The 20721-nt window shown below is 41.5% G+C and overlaps 1 protein-coding gene across 1 annotated transcript in view; it reads right to left on the reverse strand.

Moving 5' to 3' along the window:
- The window catches only part of ETF1 (eukaryotic translation termination factor 1), a 28969-nt gene extending 15300 nt beyond the window's left edge, over positions 1-13669 (reverse strand). The window contains exons 1-2 of the mRNA XM_060093423.1: positions 13520-13669; positions 13255-13358 (exon numbers count right to left, since the gene is read on the reverse strand). Of these exons, the coding sequence (XP_059949406.1) occupies positions 13255-13340 (86 nt within the window). The 5' untranslated portion in view covers positions 13341-13358; positions 13520-13669. The remainder of the gene's footprint in view (positions 1-13254; positions 13359-13519) is intronic.
- Between the last annotated feature and the right edge of the window lie 7052 nt (positions 13670-20721).

The raw sequence follows: 20721 nt of genomic DNA on the forward strand, positions 1-20721 counted from the left end.
TGAGTTACAGAATAGTTTCCTAGGAGATGGAACTAGCAAAGAGGCAGTAAGTAGGAAACGTAATGAGAAGGGGCTCCAAGGATAGCAGGGGTGAAGGCTCAGAGCTCAGGAAGCTAATGCGCACCAAACCCCAAAGGATGTAAAGTTTGAGGCTAAAAATGATGTTGGGATAAATTAACTGAGTGAACCCAAAATGCCTAAAGGAAATCCCTGAAGCAAGCTAATCAGGTGGAGGACAAAGCAATGACCTTAAGATAAGCAGCTATTTACTTTCCACTGCAGATAGGTTAAGAAGATAAGCATCCATTAAGCAACTTCACTGTATAGCACCAGAGTTGGGCAACCTTGCACTCACATCCATTTAACATCCTAGAGAGGACAAAGTGGTAGAGATACCTAAGAACATAATCTTGTTATAGGATTCCACTTAAAAAAAATGGTTTGGAAGTATAGCTTGCCAAAAAATTTTGTTTGGTAGATTACTACCAAGTTGCTAAATCTGACACACTACTTGAAAGTTAGTCTTGGCTTCTTACTCATTTTGAATTTTGACTAATGTTTAAAAAAATTACCTTTCACTAGTTTCCCCTTGTGCCTCTCCCTACCCAGGCTGGGGAAACCTTAAGTTTTTGAATTCATCTGACACCTGACTGGGGATCAGGAAACAAGGATTATTTAAATGGATGGCTTTTACTTTAGAAATTTAAAGGCCACATTATAATCTCTGATGTTTTTGTATGTTGGGTTTGATACAGAAAATTAAAGTTTTTCCAGGAATTCCCTGGCAGTCCAGTGGGAATTCCACTGGAATTTCCACTGCAGGGACCATGGGTTCGATCCCTGGTCAGGGAACTAAGATCCTGCACACTGCACTGCGTGGCCAAAAATAAATAAATAAATAAATAATTTAAAGATTAAAAAGGAGGCTTCTGGTTTTAAAAAATAAATTAAAAAAAAAGTTTTTCCAGGAAAGCTTCCAAACAAAATAAATAATAGTCCTCCCCGCCCACCCCCCCCAAGCCAATCTAAGTTGCTAGACCAGTTTGTGTAAACACCAAAATAAAACCAAGGAAGCTGAGTATTTCATTTTAAAGTAGAGCCAACAGTCCTGAGGGGAGAATGAGAAATAAAGCTCTCACTAAGGAGCTGCTGGCAGTGTATGCAAACTACGCCTTTGATTTTAATAGTTTTCATCCACTCCTCTGCTTTGTCACCATGTCCCTTTCCCAAGTCAAAAGGCTCTCATTCAAGAGCCAGTGAATTATGAGGTATACAGCAATGATTCACATGCAGGTTGTAAAAACTGAGCAAAATAAGACACAACATACAATGTGCCATGTAAGGCCTCTAGGGGCCTCTGTTCTCAGATCCCTTCTTGTTTCTCATCATTTTAGGGGCACTTTCCCTTTTCAAAGAAGAGTTCAGCAGTGCTTCCACCCAGAAGACTAACTTCTGAGAAATAAAACAGCTGGGAGACAGAAGGAAGTAGCTGTAAGTAGACTAAATATGGACAGTAAATAATACTAGACAAAACTCAGGAAGGAAGGGAATTTAAAGAAATAGCTTACAGCTTTCTGTTCCCTCATTCTCAAAGGTGACCGCTGAAAGGGAAGTTTCTCTCCCTAGAGTAGTACCACCAGTTACTTACCTAATCCAAGGTTTCATGATCCCTAAACACTATGGACAGAGAAACATAAGGTTCAGATTGTCAGGACTGAAAGGTCTCTAAAGAAGAAAACACAAGGTAAGCAGAGCAAAGCCTGCGCTGTGGGGTATATGTTTATGTAACTTTACGGCTCTCAGGATTCCAGCCTTAGGATTCAAGAAGCCTGCTGATACAGATGGTCGTAAGAGTGACAAACAAAAAGAAAATCTAGGTACTCTATGACCCGTAAAGATCTCACCAGTGCTCATCATTAACAATGCTCAAGAACACTTTAGAAAGGTAGGTAGGAAGAAAATGTGGTACCCACAAGTTTGTCCACTGGCCAATTTGCATGAGAGCCGGCAGAACCCTTGGAGAGCTTTCTAAAAAAGCAAAACAAAAATGCTCAGGTACAAAAAGATCTCCCCTTCCTCTATATTCTGACTCAATAGCTCTTGAACAGGGAGAGTGAGGGTGATAGTGATTATGGGTTAAGAGAGTCTCAGTTCTCAAATGGATTGATTTAAACAGAATCAGGTAGATTTTAATGCATAACTAGGGTTAAGAATCATCGTGTCTGGGTTGCTTTCTATGCCTTTAAGCAGGACCTCTTGGCCAGCTCAAGTTGTGGAGATTCCATGACCTCACCCCTACCTAAAGAGAAACTCAGAGCCCAATTGCTGCAAGTAAGCTGCTGTCATTTACCCTAGCAGTAACACAACTCCAGTGAATTGTGATGGCTCAGATGTGCCCAACATTTTCCAGCCAGAACCCTATCATCAAATCCCTGCCATCCATCTTATCACCCCTACATAATAGAACTACCTTCAGGTTAGGGCCAGGAGCATTTTAGAGACTGCCTACTACACTGTTTAGTTGGGACTTAAGAGTATATGCCCCCCAAGAAGCTTTCATCTCGATGTTTGTCTAGGATATGCCTAGGATATGGATGGCCAAGGTTTCCCCTATCCCCTTTTCAAGCTCGCAAACCTCAACTTAAATCTCAGACACAGCGTTTCTTGGATTCACTAAGCTAGCTACATTATATGGATCACCAGCTAAAAATCAATCAGCTCCTCTCCAATTACTACTCCTTTTGTCATTTTATTCACCATGGTTTTATGTGGGTTTAATATGGGAACGTAGTAGGAGGGTGGTTATGAGCACAGGTTTCCAAATCAGATTTGGGTTCATGTCCTGTCCTATCGGCACAACCTAGGGCAAATTACACATAAATCCATTTGGGACTCAGTTTCTCCTTACTTCAGAAGGTCATGAGGATTCTATAAGAGAATACATGTCAACTGCCTAGCATGGAAGCAGATAGATTGCTAAAATGGTAACTAGATGGAACTTGATAGCTTCTTGTGCCCTACCCCCCTGCCTTTAATAGTAAAAACCAGAATTAAGGGCACAGCACAGCTGGGCGGGGCAGGGTGAGGTGGGGAGCAACACTGTTAGGTGGTGCTGTAGTCTTCTTTGAGTCTGAGTAAGTCCCAAAGAGGGAGATAATAGTTGACTTTGTGGTAGGTGGTAATCACCTTTATTGGGTTACAGGACCTGCCAAATCTTCCAACAGAACAAAAGAACCAAACCAAAACACAGTTCAAAACAATATGGTCAGAACACTAAAGCTGTTTTGTAATTTATCACAAGGGAGAAATACAGAAATTCATTTCCCTCTAAAACTTTAAATAGCTTAAGTGGCTTCATCTTACAGCTGTGGCATGGGTTAAATATTCCGATATAATTCAGAGACAGTCACTTCTATCTGGTTATCAGTCACTTCAAAGATCTGACCTGTTTTCTCTTCCACCAAGTAACAGTGAAACAACACTTACTTATTGAAAGCAGAACTCATTTCAGGACATAGTGGATACTCAAACATTTGAGAATGAATAAATGGTTAATTGCTAACATAAAAAATAGGGTCTTCTCTATATAGTCTCTTCTAAGCAGACACCAGAGATTTATTTTAAACTACTAAATAAAATACCAATTAAAAGTTTGACAATCTTTGGAGAGGAACTAACATGTGCTTAGAAATGACTAGTTGTCCCTGCTTTAGCTTAACTAAAATGCTCACACCATCCCATCAGTCTTTTACCACAACAAAACTAACACTTTCAGAATGCCTTCTTTTGCCACCTTTAATTGGTTCATCCTCACCTTGATGCCTGGCCCCCATATTACCTATGATGCAGGTAGGAGGTAGATGGGGCTGCTTTTTATAAAGAGCTTGTAGAATACCAAACTAAGGGAGGATTCTGTTACTGTTCAAAGAGGCTAGACAAAGTTACTAGAAATTGATTTTGTGCAACTGACCTCAGGGTTAGATGCCATTACCAGATGGGACAAGTACCAATATCTGAACATGCTGAGACATTAAAGCAGTCTCTATCCTAGAGGATACAGTAACTCAAGATGTCCCAATATTTTACAGAAAGTAAAGTTTACAGAAGGTTCGTTTTATCCTCAAAGCACTAGGATTGCTGTCCTCCAAAACAAAAATGTATATATCTGGTGGAGTATTTTTTCTACAATTACAGGAATTTACTTTGTCATAAAAAGAAAACTAAAAACAAACAGATCGACCTAGTGGAATATTCCACCAGGGAGCAGCAGAAGCTGGAAAATTTCTCTAGCATTCTCACATCAGTGCAAAGCCAGGAGATATCAATCACAACCAACATTAGGGACTTACTAACAACCAGTGTTCTACACAGGACTGTATAAATGAGAAAGTCCACTTCTTATCTTTTCTGGCCACTATGCAAGTACTTTTCAAATAAAAGAAAAGCCACAGCCTTCCTGTTAATCTTCTTTCTAATACACAAATGAGCTTCTGGGGAAGGATTTAAAACTTAAGTTTTTTCCCTCACCAATGACGCTCATTAAAAACAAACATGTTCAGTACCCAAATTCTTCCTAGGGTAGATCTGCAAACAGCATGCCTCTTCCCTTTTATCTTTGCTCCTCGGTCTCCACAGATCTGCTCCCTCTAGTAAATTGAAGATCTCCTTGGACAAGAATCCTCCTTTCAGAAGAGAACAGATGTTTCTATTCAGCAAAAGAAATACTAATCAAAGAGCAAGGCAGGGGCCTCCCTGGTGGCGCAGTGGTTAAGAGTCCGCCTGCCGATGCAGGGGATACGGGTTCGTGCCCCGGTCTGGGAGGATCCCATATGCCGCGGAGCGGCTGGGCCCGTGAGCCATGGCCGCTGGGCCTGCGCATCCGGAGCCTGTGCTCCGCAACGGGGGAGGCCACAACAGTGAGAGGCCCGCATACCGCAAAAAGAAAAAAAAAAAAAAAGAGCAAGGCAGTGTGGTACAATAGTTAGGATCAGAGGCTCTGGAATCAGGAAAGGGGGAACAGAATCTAGCACTGCCCCGTATTAGACTGTGATATTAGGCAAGCTACTTAATCTCTCTGTACTTCAAATTTCTTCATCCATGAAATAGCAGTAACAGCTTTTCTCACAGAGCTGTTGTGAGGAGCCAAAATATATGCTATTCAACCCATCTTCAGAAAACTAGTTTCATTATTTGATTAACCCTGTCTTTCCCGAGTAGCCTTCTTGCTTAAGTAGTCATAAAGGCCAGAAGATGCCAGAGAATGGGATAGCCAAATAGGAAGAAAACTTTTTTTCTTCTTCAGTAAAAGGCTAAAAATATCCAGAGGTATTAAGGAATTAATGTTTGGGGATCAGTACATTTTCAGTACTTGCAAACTAAAGTTTATTTAGGCTGAAAGGCAAACTGGTGTTGGGACTGTCAAAACTCTGTCAAGCCAACTTTACCAACAAGGCACATATATGCAAATACTCTGCACTATTTCAATACCCTGACAGCTCACCAACCATCAACCAACACAAAGCTTTTGAATCTAATTTTAGGCTAACTGGCTTTTAATCAAGAATGAATTTCAGTGACCATTTCAAAGTCTCAGATCAGTTACAGCTCCACTACATCCGTGTATCAAAGATACTGTATCAGCCAAATAATACCAATGCCCACAGTAACATTCTTTGAAACACTTGCCTTGCCTAGGAAATCTGCTCAAGTAGTTAAACAATCTGTCCGTTTTTGACAGTGCCCAACGCCTCATTCAAGACCCAAATCATCTGCTTACGCTACATCTCCTTCAACATGTACCATGTTATTCTGGGGCCAGAAATGGTTCATAGTATCACTCCAAGGTTGTGTGTCAGACCATTCTCATGGTATTACACACTGCTCCCCTAAATGTATAAACGTCCAACCTACAGCAGATGTTTGATGAAGCTTGTAAGCTGACTGGTTAATAGTAAAAAATACATTTATGGTCTTTGTTTTTCATATACTTAGATGTGAGTTCAGGGGAAAATCTAATTTACAAGGCCACAGACATGGCAAGAAAAAGACAATCTTTTGTTTTGACTAGGCTCATTCTTCTAAAGGAGACCTTAAAGGATAAAACAAAAATGTGAAAACAGAAGAGTACAGGACCAGTACCCCCCAAGTTATCTACATGACAAGAAGGTGTTGTCAGGCACCTGAAAATGTCAAGTCCTCTGAACTGGGTAGAAAAGATGGTGATGAGTAAAGACAAAGTATACACTGGATGAAAGCTACATGTCTCAAAATTGGTGTTAAAGATATAAAACAACTTGGAGGTTAAAAAAAAGGACAAAGCGGACATGTAAATACTTATAAGACACCTATTACATACAAATTAAGGAGATAAAAGAGAGACGGCTGGATTAAAGCACAGAAACCTTGATCAATCTATCAATGTAAAAGAATCAAGTGTTTTTATCTTTGTATCCACAAGAATAATAATGAAATTATGGCTCTTAATCAAACTCAGTTATGTTTAGAAGTGAGAAAAAGAGCAATCATTGTTTATCTCAAATCACTTAGATTCAAAGACAAAGATACCTGTTCAGAAAAAGAAAAAAAAGGGAAATTTTCATTCCTGATAGGCAGTAAGCTAGGGTTCAAAGTATGTCCAGTGGCATAAGAGAAAGCTGTTATCAGAGGGAACTTCATCATGCTCTCTGAGGACAGCTGCCCCAAAGAGAAATCTCATAATTTCCAACTTGCTGGAAAGAAGAATCTTGAACCCCCTCTAAATCCTTTCTCCCCGCCACTAAAAGAGCAGGCTGCTGAAAAATTAAGAGACACCTATCGAATGTATTCTAGAAGAAGGTTCTATTTTGAGATCCCTGGAGAACAGGCTGGACTCAGAAGAAATTTCTGCTGCCCAAGTTCTCAGAGGGACAGTTCCAGCAGTAGGTCTAGGGAAAAGAGGCAGATTTCTCCTTCTGACTCTTTAAATAGGATCTAAAACCATTTAGCCCTGCTACAAAACCCATATTTTAAGTTTTCTCACAACCAAACATGTTCTGAAAGGTTTGCCACACTGAGCACACCCTCAACCCCAAGCTCGAAGAAAAAGGGCCCTCTGCTAAAGGGGTCCAACTGGTGTGTGTGTGGTTCGGGGGTGAGAAGGGGGGAACACTGGAGACCTACATTACATTCTGTCTTAAATGGTATTCTAATTAGGTACTCTTGCTTACCTAGGAGTGTGTCCAGAGCAAGCCTTCCTTTCCTGGAAGGATAAGTGTATCTGCTGTTACAATGAGAAGTCTGTCAAGAGTTGAAATTCAAAGAAAGTAATTGTTCATTAGGTTCACAGTGCACGGAACACCATGCCAGAGTACAGCGGCAGTTAGGACTAGATCCGAGTTAAGGCAGGCAGCCTATGACACTTGGAATGGACTGAGGAACACCACCACACCCTGCTCTTATCTCCTCCTCTTCCCTTTACTACCTCTTTCTTGCTCTCTTCTCATGGCTCAGACCTGTTGGTGGCATCTGTATTTTGACCCCTTAGTGAGAAGACACCAAGACCTCTGTAGTTATTTGTTCTATACTCATCTCTTCTCAGGAAATTAAAAATATTCTAATTCCTGACTTTTCTCTAGTGGGGTCTTTTACCTGTCTGTTAACAATCAGAGACAGGAGGGGCAGGGGAAGCCAGAACACAGGATGAAAAAAGCCTTTTAAGAGCCTGTATATTCTGGTATTAGTATGAAAAACTACAAAGTATCACTCTAGTTACAGCCAGCTCTTTAAGGATATGGAGAACAAAAGTAAAAATAAAAGTACCCGAAATTTATCGCTTTGAGAACGTTCCAAGTGTCATTTAGGTGAGTGTTGTACTAATCAACAATTTTCACTTGGGAAAGGTACCCAAACACATTTTAGATACTTTAATTTATTTGAACCATATAAACAATCTGTCTGTATTATTTGTCTTTAAAAAACCTATTCAACGATTTCATAAAATTACTAACTTCTAATTCAATATAATGTAAGGAATTTTGTGGAGATTTTGGTCTTTGTCCCCGGCCTTTAGCAAAGCTCTAAAATCCCTCAGAATTTCCTGAGATGGGAGTTTATGTTATTCATACGGAGTGCCAATGAAGTGACTTAGGGTGGGGCCCCTAGGCAGACTTAGGATGGAGCTCGTCACCAGAAAGATCAAGTTTTTTGAGGGCTGAACTTTCTGCTCTATCCACAGACCTATGGGAAGGGGAAGTTGCAGAGTAAGCTCTATAAAAAAAGTTCTTGAACAAGATTTAATGAACTTCTGGGTTGGTAAACCCAGGTGGCATACCCCAGTTTCACAAGGACAGAAGCTTCTGCACTCGGACCCTTCCACACCTTGCCCCATGTACCACTTCATCTGGCGGTTCGTCTATACCCTTTATAATATCCTTTGTAATAAACCGGTTAACATAAATAGTTTCCCTGAGATCTTTGGGTCATTCTAACAAATTACTGAACCCAAGGAGGGAGTCATAGGAACCCCCAAATTATAGCCTGTCTGAGAAGTAGGGTAGGGTAGGACTTGCTTTGGCATCACAAGTGTGGGCAGTCTCATGGGAGTGACCCCGTTACCTAGTGGGATCCGACACTAACTCTGGGTAGTGTCAGAATCTAATTCAACTGTAGGAACGCTCAGCTGGTGTCCAGTGAGAATTGGAGAACTGCTTGGTGGGGAAAAAAACCACACATCTAGTATCAGAACTACTCAGAGTAGAGGAAAAAGATACTACCCCCACCAGTATATTTGGGGGCAGGAAAGACAGTCATGTAAAGCCAGGTAATTTATTTCCTTCAAAGTCAAGATATCTACAAGTTGTTTTTAACAAAAGCTTTAAAAATGCCCAAAGACCAAAGACTCAAATGAAGCTTAGAAACTGCGCTGATTTTCAAACATGGTTTATCTGACTGAGCCCTCATTATATATGAAATATATAAGATTCCCTGCCGAAGATAAGTGAAAAAATATTCTAATACTCACAGACACAATTTAGCCCAAATGAACCTTGTCTGTTCCTTGGTTACATTCACCACTGTCCCTGGTAATAACAGGCTCTGGTTATGATTTTATTACCTGAAAACTATAAAGCTTCCAACACAATTTCTGCGGCTACCTCTTGCTGGCTCAGAAAACATTAGGAAAAAGCAACCTAAATTTCCCATCTGCCTTTCTCCTACATACCTTCACCTGGTTTAGTTCCTTATTCAGAATACCCACAGCCATGGTTTCCATCCACATGGTCCTAGTTCCAGTTGACTTATGTACACATTTATCCTCATTAAGCCAACTACAGAGAATATGCCAAGAGCAATCGTAAACCGGGAAGAGCTATCATTAACTTTAAGTGGGACTTATATATAGGAAAAGAATTAGCTGGTTATTTTGCTAGCATACACAGAAACCAACATTCTACCAGGCTTATATGAAGCTAAATATATATGTTCCACCCAACTTAAATTCAAGTTATATGTGTAACACACTTTTTAACTCAGAAAATTAAGTATGACAAAAAGACTACAAAAAGACTCCTAGCAAGTTCTCCATTTTAGTCATTTTGGCTCCTGTAAGTGGTCTTCCATAGCATAAAATAGTCTGTTATAGCTCAGATTACAATTTGAGTAAGTGTAGTCTTGCATTTTTTTTTTAATGTAAAATATATCCATTGGGCAGTACAGCACATTGGTTCAAATCCTGGGCATTGCTTTATTCCAGAAAGTAAGATATTTAACCTCACAGCCTTAGTTTGCCTTTCCCACCAAATGGTGGCAATACTTCTGTGAGGGTTAAATGAAATAATGTATTGCTTAACACAGTGTCTATAACATGCTAAGTGCACAATAAATTATTGTGCTTAGAAACTTCACTCTGTTCAGATGTCCTTCATCAGTGAGTCCATTTTACAGGTGGTTCCCCTTTAAAGCTACATTACCTTGGGGTCATATATCAAGATAATCACATAGTGACTATCTCAATTTCAAAATTACTCTTATCCCAGCATACCTTAAGAACCAGGGTTAAAAAAAACACCAATCTGTAATTCTCATGCCCAGAATTGCTGGGGGGGTGGGTGGGTGGGTGGTGTGTGTGGGGGGGGGGGTGGAGAAGAAATCTTCATTTCCAAAGCCATTCTACTAATCTGCCACTAAGTGCTATCTAGTGCTAATAACCATGCTGGAACACAACCTGTTTTCTCCTGAAACCCACAACTTGCCCCTTAAACACCAGCACAGATAGATTTATTGTGCTATCCAGTTTGTGCTTGAAGTCCATCATGCTTCTCCTAATAGTATTTTACCATTAGGCAAAGAAGGAAAAACATTTCTCACTGTACACTATGATAATCTAATGAGTCTAACACAACTCAACCATAATACAATCTTGCTATTCTCAAAAAGAAATTGGTATATACCAAGAACCGTTTGAGTCAAACAGAAGAAACTTGTGACTTCCTTCCTAATACCTAGAGATGACCAAGATTTTACATTTTCATGGGATCAAGATGTAACCAAATCCTCAATAAAAACAAAGTAGGCAAAAGCAGGACATGATTATGAACCACACTGTTTAGAGGACAGCTTAATCTTGTATAAAAACTACTACTTGGAAAAAAAGTTCTGCAAAGAGAACCTCATTTTTAGTATGTTTGAAGTTTACTGGACTTTGCTAATCAAAGGACTAAAGTCTTTAAAAGCTTTAAAGAGGAGCTTAAAAGTTTCAACTGGTTAGGTAACATGGGTAGGAACAAATTTAAGAATGAGCTTCCTTCATCAAGCAGTAAAGGGAATGCTGTTATTAAGTAAGCACTGTTATCTTCAGTGTCACTTCACTTGGACAAGAAGCAAATTATAGTTTGAATTCATATTTTAGACTTCCTCAGAGTATGTAATGTATTCAAATTCTAATGTGTGAACCTGCTTTCAAGTTAAAGTAACAAGAGGGACTAACCTGGTGGTGCAGTGGTTAAGACTCCACGCTCCCAATGCAGGGGGCTGGGGCTCAATCCCTGGTCAGGGAACTAGATCCCACATGCATGCCACAACTAAGGAGCCCACGTGCTGCAACTAAGACTGAGCGCAACCAAATAAATAAATAAATATTAAAGAAAAAAATTAAAGTAATAAGAGAAGAAACCCAAGGGGTACATCCAGCTTTAAACAACAGTAACAACAGCAAACTGTAAAAGCCATACTCAAGTGAAGGATTCAAGTAACATAACAGCAGGTGCTAGTGAAATAAAAGAACCCAGCTAATTCCTGGTAGTGCATCATAATGGGTCATGACCTATATTGCTCCTCCTGTACAGTATTCTCACACTTGGGGAATAATTATTCATTCTACCATGTAGCAGAGAATCATCTGTGTTCAAGTTCTGGTTAAGATTATTATCTAGGTCTGAATGTCGTATTAAATTAAAAGAAAAACAAACCTACGGAATGAAAAATAAGCTGCTACCTTCAATTCATATCAGAGAAAGTAAGCAAAAGCCCCAGTAACTGAAGAGGACTAAACTTTCAGAAGCTTCACCCCAAACAGAACTGTCACTAATTACTAGGAACAAAACACAATGGCAGAGACTTCCCTCGTGGCACAGTGGTTAAGAATCCGCCTGCCACTGCAGGGGACACGGGTTCGAGCCCTGGTCCGGGAAGATCCCACATGCTGCGGAGCAACAAAGCCTGTGCGCCACAGCTACTGAGCCTGCGCTCTAGAGCCCGAGAGCCACAACTACAGAGCCTGCGTGCTGCAACTACTGAAGTCCGCGCGCCTAGAGCCCGTGCTCCGCAACAAGAGAAGCCACCGCAATGAGAAGCCTGCGCACCACAATGAAGAGTAGCCCCCGCTCGCCACAACTAAAGAAAAGCCCACGTACAACAACGAAGACCCGATGCAGCCAAAGATAAATAAGTAATAAATAAATTTATAAACAAAACAACACAATGACAAAACTGTTAGCCATGGGCCTTCAATGGAACTAAGCATACTTTATTTCATAAAGCAGTAACAACTATGAATCTGATGAATCCTATCACTGCAAATCTTCCAAGCAAGGACAAACCTGGGCTGGAAACCAGAATATCCAATTCCTGTACTGAAAACAACTTTTAACATGGCCCAGGATAAGCCACTCTCCTCTTCTAAGAATGCTGAAGACGTAAAAATACGTCATGTCCAAACACTTTTTTCCCCCCACTTCCTGTAAGTAAAGAGTTTCCATGACTGGGAAAAAGAACAAAATAAAGTAATATAGTGAGAGAACAGGTATACCTCTGATACACCTTCCCCCAAAGAACAACTTTTTTTTTAATTAAAAAAGAGCATATAAAGTCAGTTTTAACCTAGTCTCCCCTTCCCAAAACGGACACACCTAAGTTTCTTACCCAAATTTACAAAAAAACCCTCAAAGCCCGCTTAATCCAGTTCTGAATTTCAACAAGCATTAATACTAATACATCAGCATCTCTACCCCAAGAGTTCCAGAGAGAGGCCAAAAGGGACCCTGTTGGTACAGTTCACATGAACGGCCCCATAACTGGGATTTCTCCTGTATATACAGATACACACCTGTCAACCAAAACCTCCCCCACTCCCCGACCCCGCACACATTTTCAGTTTAGAGGTGGGTCCTGTAACAGCCAACACCAGGAAGCTACGGAGTAATTAAAGGACTTGGAGGAAGTCATACTGGGAGAGTTGTAAGACCCAGAGAAATCAGAGGAAGTCAGAAAAAGGTTGTCCCTGACAACCCCTCCTTCCCGCCCCATCCAAACTTCACCCACCCGGGTCTCAGAAGCCCGGGAGGGGGAGGCCATTTTAATGAAGCTTGGCTGAGAAAAGTGAAGGAAGAAGAGAGGAAATAGGGAAGGCGTTCGGAAAGCAAGGCTGGGCCCTTTCCCCCAGCAGCACCCGAGTTGGGTGGCAGCACCTGGAGCTCAAAACGGGAGGTTTTGGATTCAAGCGCCTGAAAGGGGTACAAAAGTAGCAGTAGCCTACCACGAGGGGGTTGAGTGGCCCGAGCCCCGGGAGCGGGACCCCTTAGTCCAAACAGGGGAAAGGGCCCCTTCTCGGACCAACCGCGCAGACCCTCGCCCCTAGGACTAGGGCTACTACCCAGAGGTCCAGAAGGCGGGAGTTGGCTAGTGCCCGGTTCTCCTCATCCGGCCATGCGGCGCGGGGGCGGCCATCCTGAGGGGTCCGGAAACCAAGAGGGCATGGGGGGGCCCAGACGCGGCGCTCACCCGCGGGCCGCCTCCAAGCTCTTAATGAGCTTTTTTATCTTCCATATCTCCACGTTCCTGTCGGCAGCACTGGGGTCGTCCGCCATCTTCTCGCCTCCTCCTCCCTAGAGCGGCCCGGCGGGGCCCGGAGACACCAAGACCACAGAGTTAGCGCCGCCGCTGGGGCAGAGCGGCCCCCTTCCTCGCCACCCCCGAGAGTCCCTCCTCTTCCCGCCCCGCGCGGCCCGCCGCGGTGGTCGCTGGCCTTTCCCTTCCCCTGGCTTACCTAAGGGCCCAGTCCTGGGCGGCAGCTGCTGCTCCTCCCCGGCGGCGGCTCCGCGGCGGCGGCTCTGACGTAGGACACCGGCTCCCTCTTTCCAGGCAGCTGCATGTGTTGCAATCCGCTCACATGGGGCCTGTGACATCACTTCCTCCGCCAGGGGCTGAGTGGAAGTCGGCAGGCGGAAGGGAGGGGGCCGGTGAGGAAGAGAGGAAGCTCTGCGCGCGCCGCGACTTTCCATTGGCTCTCTGGGCCGTGGCCTAGAATGAGCCCGCCGATTGGCCGCAGCTGGGGCCGCGCTGCCTTGTGAGGTAGAAGCCGGGGGCGGGGGAAGTACCTCCTTCCTTCCGGTCCGGAGAGCCGAGAGCAGGAAGCGGGCGGAAGCAGATGGCTCTCGCGAGGATTTACTCGGAGCCCCACCTGGCTCAAACGGGGGTGTTTCTTAAAGGGCAAGGCGCGTGAGTCGTTGTGTTTTCTGTCCCTCCTTGAATAGAATGGACATCTGAGGGTCTGCGACGCGCCTTTACGCTCGACCCGGGACGCGCGGTTTAAATTGCGTCTGAGAAATCTCAAAGAAGCGCCTCGCACTTCGCTGCTTTATAGCTAACGAAGCGCTCGGGCCTGCGTGCGTCACGGCTGCGCGGACTAGTGTTCAGACGCTCGGCCAGGGTGTCCGGATTAGGAGACTTCTCCTGGGTAGTCCGGCACCCCGACACCCGCAGGGGCAAAAGAGGCACGTCCCTTCCCGCCCCAGGGCTGAGGGGTTCTCTTTGGACCTGGAACTTTATGGGGGGTGTGTGTGGAGAAAGCAGGGGCTGCCTGAGGTTGGAGCCCTGAGGTATCTGATGCCATGAATGGTTTGGTCTGAGCTGTTGAGAGTGGAGGTGGGGAGAGTGTTGAAGCAACCTGGGCAGCTGTCTTTTTGAGTTAGGAGTTGTAGTTGGCTACTTTACGTCTCCACCTTAGCTGGAGTCATTCAGATATTTGGGCCTAAACTGTGTGCCAGACCCGGTTTTCATGAGGAGAACCAAACAAATCACAGTGCCTACCTTCGTGGAGCTCTTAGTTTAGTTGGATTTATAGCCGTTTGTGAAAGAAAATAATTGCACAAATACATAAGTACTTCAAAATGGTGTGAGAGTGCAATGAATGAGGAGTGAGTGAGAACTCTAGAATGAGACCCAAAGGGTGAACAGGAGTATGTCAGGAGGGAGCGTAACACATTTGAGGAACTGCAAAAGCTGGTGTGCTGGAGCAAGGTCAGTAATTTATGTGAGAGATAATTGTAGCTTAGATTAGGGTGATGACAGTGCAGATAGAAGTGGATGATATTTGAAGGTTAGAATGGATAGGACTGGATGATGGGTTGGATGAGGAGGAAGAGCAAGAATGACGGCCAGAGTACTGAAATGGTTTCCTTTACTGAGATGGGCAAGATGAGGAGCAAGTTGAGGGGGATTATTGAAGGTTTCATCTTGTGCTTATTAAATTTGAGATTGCTTATGAGACATGCCAGTGGTGCTCTCAGGCGGTTGCATTTGTGTGAGCTTTGAATCCTTTTTGCATGTTATTTCAACTTTGCCCACACCTTGGAAATGGGGCTTTTACCCCCATTTCATACATTGGGAAACTCAGGCAAAGAAAGGTAGAAGGGAGTTTGCTCAGGGTGGGGACATGGGGGGCAAGTCTTCTTTCCCCCAGCAAATGAATCCCCAGAGTGGAATCTCTTCTTTAGGTTCCATTTTGTAATTTTCAGCATATGTTAACTCATAATATTTATTGTACTTTTACTGTGTGCCATTCAGTGTGCTTAGTAATGGGCCTTCTTAAATAGTCATAAACACTGCTTACTGACTGGTTGTCTACCATGTCCTTTGATTTTCCGTACTTCACTCCCTTTGCCCCAATTCCTACTTTTTTTTCAAGGCTAGGTTGCCTTGATTTTCTTTTCCTGCTCATTTTTATGTTTATAGTGTTGCTTCAGGTCTGTGTGTGATGGCTTTACAGGCTTTCTAGACTAGCTCACAGGCTTTTCTTTGTGATTCATGCTGAAGTAAGCATGGTGACATCCCAGATAGAATTGCTGTTTGTTAACCTTTGAATCCTTGAAATTTGGTGATTACCAAGATATGCAATTTGTTTCTTTTTTTAAAATTTTTATTGGAGTATAGTTGACTTACAATGTTGTGTTAGTTTCTGCTGACAGCAAAGTGAATCAGTTATACATATATCTACTCTTTTGTAGATTCTATTCCCTTATAGGTCATTATAGAGTATTGAGTAGAATTCCCTGTGCTATACAGTAGGTTCTTATTAGTTATCTATTTTATATATAGTAGTGTGTATATGTCATTCCCAGTCTCCCAATTTATCCCTTTCCTCCCCTTTCCACCTTGGTAACCGTAAGTTTGTTTTCTATACCTGTGACTCTATTTCTGTTTTGTAAATAGGTTCATTTGTACCATTTTTTTTTACATTCCACATATAAGTGATATCATATGATATTTGTTTTTCTCTCTCTGACTTACTTCACTAAGGATGACAATCTCTAGGTCCATCCATGTGTCTGCAAATGGTATTATTTTGTTCTTTTTTATGGCTGAGTAATATTCCTGCAATTTCTTTCTTAGAATATTCTAAATCCAGGCAGTTTAACTTTAGCCCTAAAAGCTTACTTGCCTAGTTGCTGCAAATTCACCATCTCTGCACTTAGAGTTGGAAATCAGTGTGTTAGAGATGAAAACTGGCATGGATCTCTAGCAGAAGAGATTTGGGAGGAATAGAACAGGGATGCTATTTCCTTTGGCAAGGAGGAGGCCGACCATTCAGTGTTCAGGAGGAACCTCCTGTAATATAACGGTGATAAAGATTTTTTTCAAAATGCAGAATATATAACCTATCTAGGCACAGGTTGTCCTCTGAAAAATGAAGGATTTGTTCTTGATGACCTCAGAAGTTTTCCCCCAGCTCTAACATTAGGTAATAACTTTAAATATGGGGTATAGGTGACATTCCTAGTAAATAGGTGGGGATTCAGGGGAAAGGAAAGGGATGGATTGTTTTGATGTTGAAAACACCTGTAGCAGCTTGAGAACAAAGTGCTGTTAGGTACAGAATGAAATAATTGGTTGCTAATGTGGGGGCCAGTTTAGGAGTAGTCAAGGTGGAGAAGGCGGCAAGGGATGGCTGTGGAAAGTTTTGCTAAGGCAAACCCATGGCTCTTCTGGAAGTCAGTGGGGTTGTTAAAGAAAAGAAGTCTGGAGCTAGGAAGTCTTAGGGTTGAGCCTTCACTCTCCTCCTTACCTTGAACAAGTCACTTCTTAAATCTTGCAGAATCTCAGTTTTCTTGTCTGTAAAATGGGGATCCCATCTGTTTTGTTGGGACTGTTGTTGGATTGAATAATTTGTGTGACGTTCCTAGTACCATTTACAGCAAACATGTGTCACCAGTGAATTTTAGTTCTCTTTTTAGTTTTTCCTAATTTGTTCTGTCCTCTTCTGCTTTTTTCTATACTCTTTCTATTGAGGATCTGTGACACTACTCACTTCATCATTCTCTAGCAGAAAATAAGTTTGAGAAACTAAAGGAAGAACAGATCCAAAGTACAATTCTTAGGGATTTTTTTCCTTCTGGTGGAAAGAGGGGACCAGTAAAATAGGTCTGTGGGATATTTTCTGCTGCTTCCATGGCTGGTGTGTTAATGATTGTTAGAAATTCAGAACTTTTCAGAGTTGGAGTTTAAAATATTGGGTATTTATAACCCTAACTATATTAGTAGAATGGATAACATTTTCCTAGGTATCTTAGTAACTGCATGTGTTTTCCCTGCCCCGTCCATCCATCAAAGAGTTACATATAGTATGTTGTTCAAAAAGAAAAAAAAATGTTTCTGTGCCTAGAAAAATAAAAAATAGTTTGAAAAATCTCTGGATTAGACTATCTCTAAAGTGCTTACAGGTTCATGAAGTAGAGATCAATAAAGGAATGTGTAGTCTGCCCTCAATTCTTGGCTGTACTTAAACATAGTGAGTTTAAGGAATGCAGTTCTGTAGATTCCATCTTTAAGTAAATAAAAAAATTTTACAGTAAGTAAAAGTCTATGAAGAAGACCTACATGGTACAATATAAAACTCAAAGGATTGCAGATTTGTGTAAATTGACATAAGGCACAGTTGCTTAATTGTGGAGTGCAGATGTGTGTGAAAGTGACTTGAAATGGGCCAGTGTAAGGTATCATTTCCTCCCCTGTGGACACCTAGTGGTGAAATGTAACCTTTCAGTGGTAAAGGGGACTACAACTAAGGAATGACAGCAGTTTCCTCTCTAGATAACCAAACATCTTTACACTAATTTGTAGTCTTGTTAAATTAAGCAGATATGGACCATTAAATGCTTTACCTTATAATGATTTCCAACTTTAAGAAAATGCACATAGAAAACTTTTTTTCTCATTCTTTCAACTCTAGAAAAAATTATTTTTCTTTTTTTAGAATCGTTGTTCTAGGGAGTACTCACTAGAGCTGGAGTAGGTCTTCCCATAACATGAAAGAATAATTAGCAGAGTGAGATTGAGCCCTGCCATTGGACCACCTGGGGAGGAGGTAAGTGCTTAATGTTTCCAGTGCTGCCTGTCTTGACTCAGTAGAGATCCTTGTAGAATAGCTAGACAGATGCTAATCTTTTAGTTCAATTCCGTAAATATTTATCGTGTACTAGTTTTCTGTCTAGCAGAGTGCTGGGGTAAGTGCTGAACATTCTTTTTAGATGTAGTGCAGTCCTTAAATTTATGGTCTTTTTTTAGGGGAAAAAAGATATAAGAATGTTAAACAAATAGATAATAGTATAAAAGGAGAAGTAGCTGTTTATAGGACTGAGGCAGAAATGAACAAATTGAGCCTGAAACACTTTGCTATATCAGTAAGAAAGGAAAGGAATGAAGACTACTGGGGGTCTTTTTTTTTTAAGTACTTTTAATACCCTGATAGACTTTTGGTTTTTTATTGAGGTATAATTGATGTATGACATCATATTAGTTTCAGCTATACAACATGATTCGATATTTGTATATATTGTGAAGTGATCACAATAAGTCTAGTTAAAATCTATCACCATATATAGTTAAATAATTATTTTTCTTGTGGTGAGAACTTTTAAGATTTACTCTCTTAGCAACTTGCAAATATGCAATATAGTATAATTAACTACAGTCACCATATTATACATTACATCCCCAAGACTGATTTATTTTTTTATTTTTTTATTTTTTTGCTGTACGCGGGCCTCTCACTGCTGTGGCCTCTCCCGTTGCGGAGCACAGGCTCCGGACACACAGGCTCCGCGGCCATGGCTCGCGGGCCCAGCCGCTCCGCGGCATGTGGGATCTTCCGGGACCGGGGCACGAACCCGTGTCCCCTGTATCGGCAGGCGGACTCTCAACCACTGCGCCACCAGGGAAGCCCAGACTGATTTATTTTATAACTGGAAGTCTATCTTTTTGACCCTCTTCACCCATTTCACTCACCCGCATCACTCCCACCCCACCCCCAACCCCACCTCTGGCAACCACCTATCTGTTCTCTGTATACATGAGCTTGTTTTTTTTAAGACTCCATATATAAATGAGATCATACGGTATTTGTCTTTCTTTGTCTGACTTATTTCACTTAGCATAATGCCCTCATTCCATCCATGTCATCACAAGCAGCACGAATTCATTTTTTTAATGGCTGAATAGTATTCCATTGTATATATACACCACATCTTCTTTATCCATTCATTCATCAATGGATACTTAGGTTGTTTCCATATCTTGGCTACTGCAAATAATGCTGCAGTGAACATTTTCAAATTTCTGTTTTTGTTTTCTTTGGATAAATACCCAGAAGTAGAATTTCTGGATCCTGTGGTAGTTCTATTTTTAATTTTTTGAGGAACCTTCATACTCTTTTCCATAGTAGCTGTACCAGTTTACATTTTCAGTCATAGTACACAAGTGTTCCCTTTTCTCCACATCTATGCCAACACTTGTTATTTCTTGTCTTTTTGATAATAGCCATTCTACGGGTGTGAGGTGATACCTCACTGTGGTTTTGATTTACATTTCCCTGATGATTAGTGATGCTTAGCACCTTTTCATGTACGTTTTGGCCATCTGTGTGTCTTTGGGAAAATGTCTGTTCATGTCTTCTGCCCATTTTTGGATTATTTTTTTGCTATTGGGTTGTATGAGTTCTTTATATATTTTGGGAGCTAACTCCTTACCAGGTATATGATTTGCAAATATTTTCTCCCATTCAGTAAGTTGCCTTTTCATTTTGTTAATGGTTTCCTTTGCTGTGCAGAAGCTTTTTAGTTTGGTGTACCCACCCCCCCTTGTTTATTTTTGCTGTTGTTTTTGATTTTGGTGTCAAATCCCAAAAATCCAAGACTGATGTCAAGGAGCTTACTGTCTATGTTATCTTATATAAGTTCTATGGTTTCAGGTCTTACGTTCGTGTCTTTAATCCATTTTGAGTTAATTTTTGTGTATGGTGTAAGATAGTGGCCCATTTTCATTCATTTGCATGTGGTTGTCCAGTTTTCCCAACACCATTTATGGAAGATACTGTCCTTTACTAATGGGGTCTTGTCAAAACTAAGCCAGTAGGAAAAGCCTACCAAGGCCAAAGTTAGAAGAATTTGAGCATTAATAAGAATAATTGCAGTGAATTGAAGCACATTAAATAAGTTAAAATCCGTGAGTTCACAAAGACACCCAAGAAATCTCACTGGTCTCACCTTTGATTAATACTACAGATCTAACTCATTCTAAAAACCAGTAAATAAAGAAGCCTTTCCCATATGAACTCTACCTCAGGGTAACTAGTTACTTGTTATGAGGGGAAGTTTCTCACTAGAGAGGTATTTCATATAAAAAAATGAAGAAAAGATAGAAGTAGAATAGTATACCTTTAATGAAATTAGAGATCTAGGTAATGGTCATCAGTGGCTGCTAACATCACAAAAGAGCCAACCAGAATTATATACCCTCTGATGAACTTATCTTGTCAAAAAGCTTAACTTGAATCAGATCAAGTGGGGATGGAAGAACATGTTAAATGACATCATAAGAATGCAATCAGTGAAATGTAGAATGTAGGAGATTACAGGACTATAGGACAAGTGGCAGTTTCTTCAACAAATAAATTGCAAAGCAGAGGAAAAAGAG

The sequence above is a fragment of the Mesoplodon densirostris genome, chromosome 3 (genome assembly GCF_025265405.1).
Source record: "Mesoplodon densirostris isolate mMesDen1 chromosome 3, mMesDen1 primary haplotype, whole genome shotgun sequence".
NCBI lineage: Eukaryota > Metazoa > Chordata > Mammalia > Artiodactyla > Ziphiidae > Mesoplodon > Mesoplodon densirostris.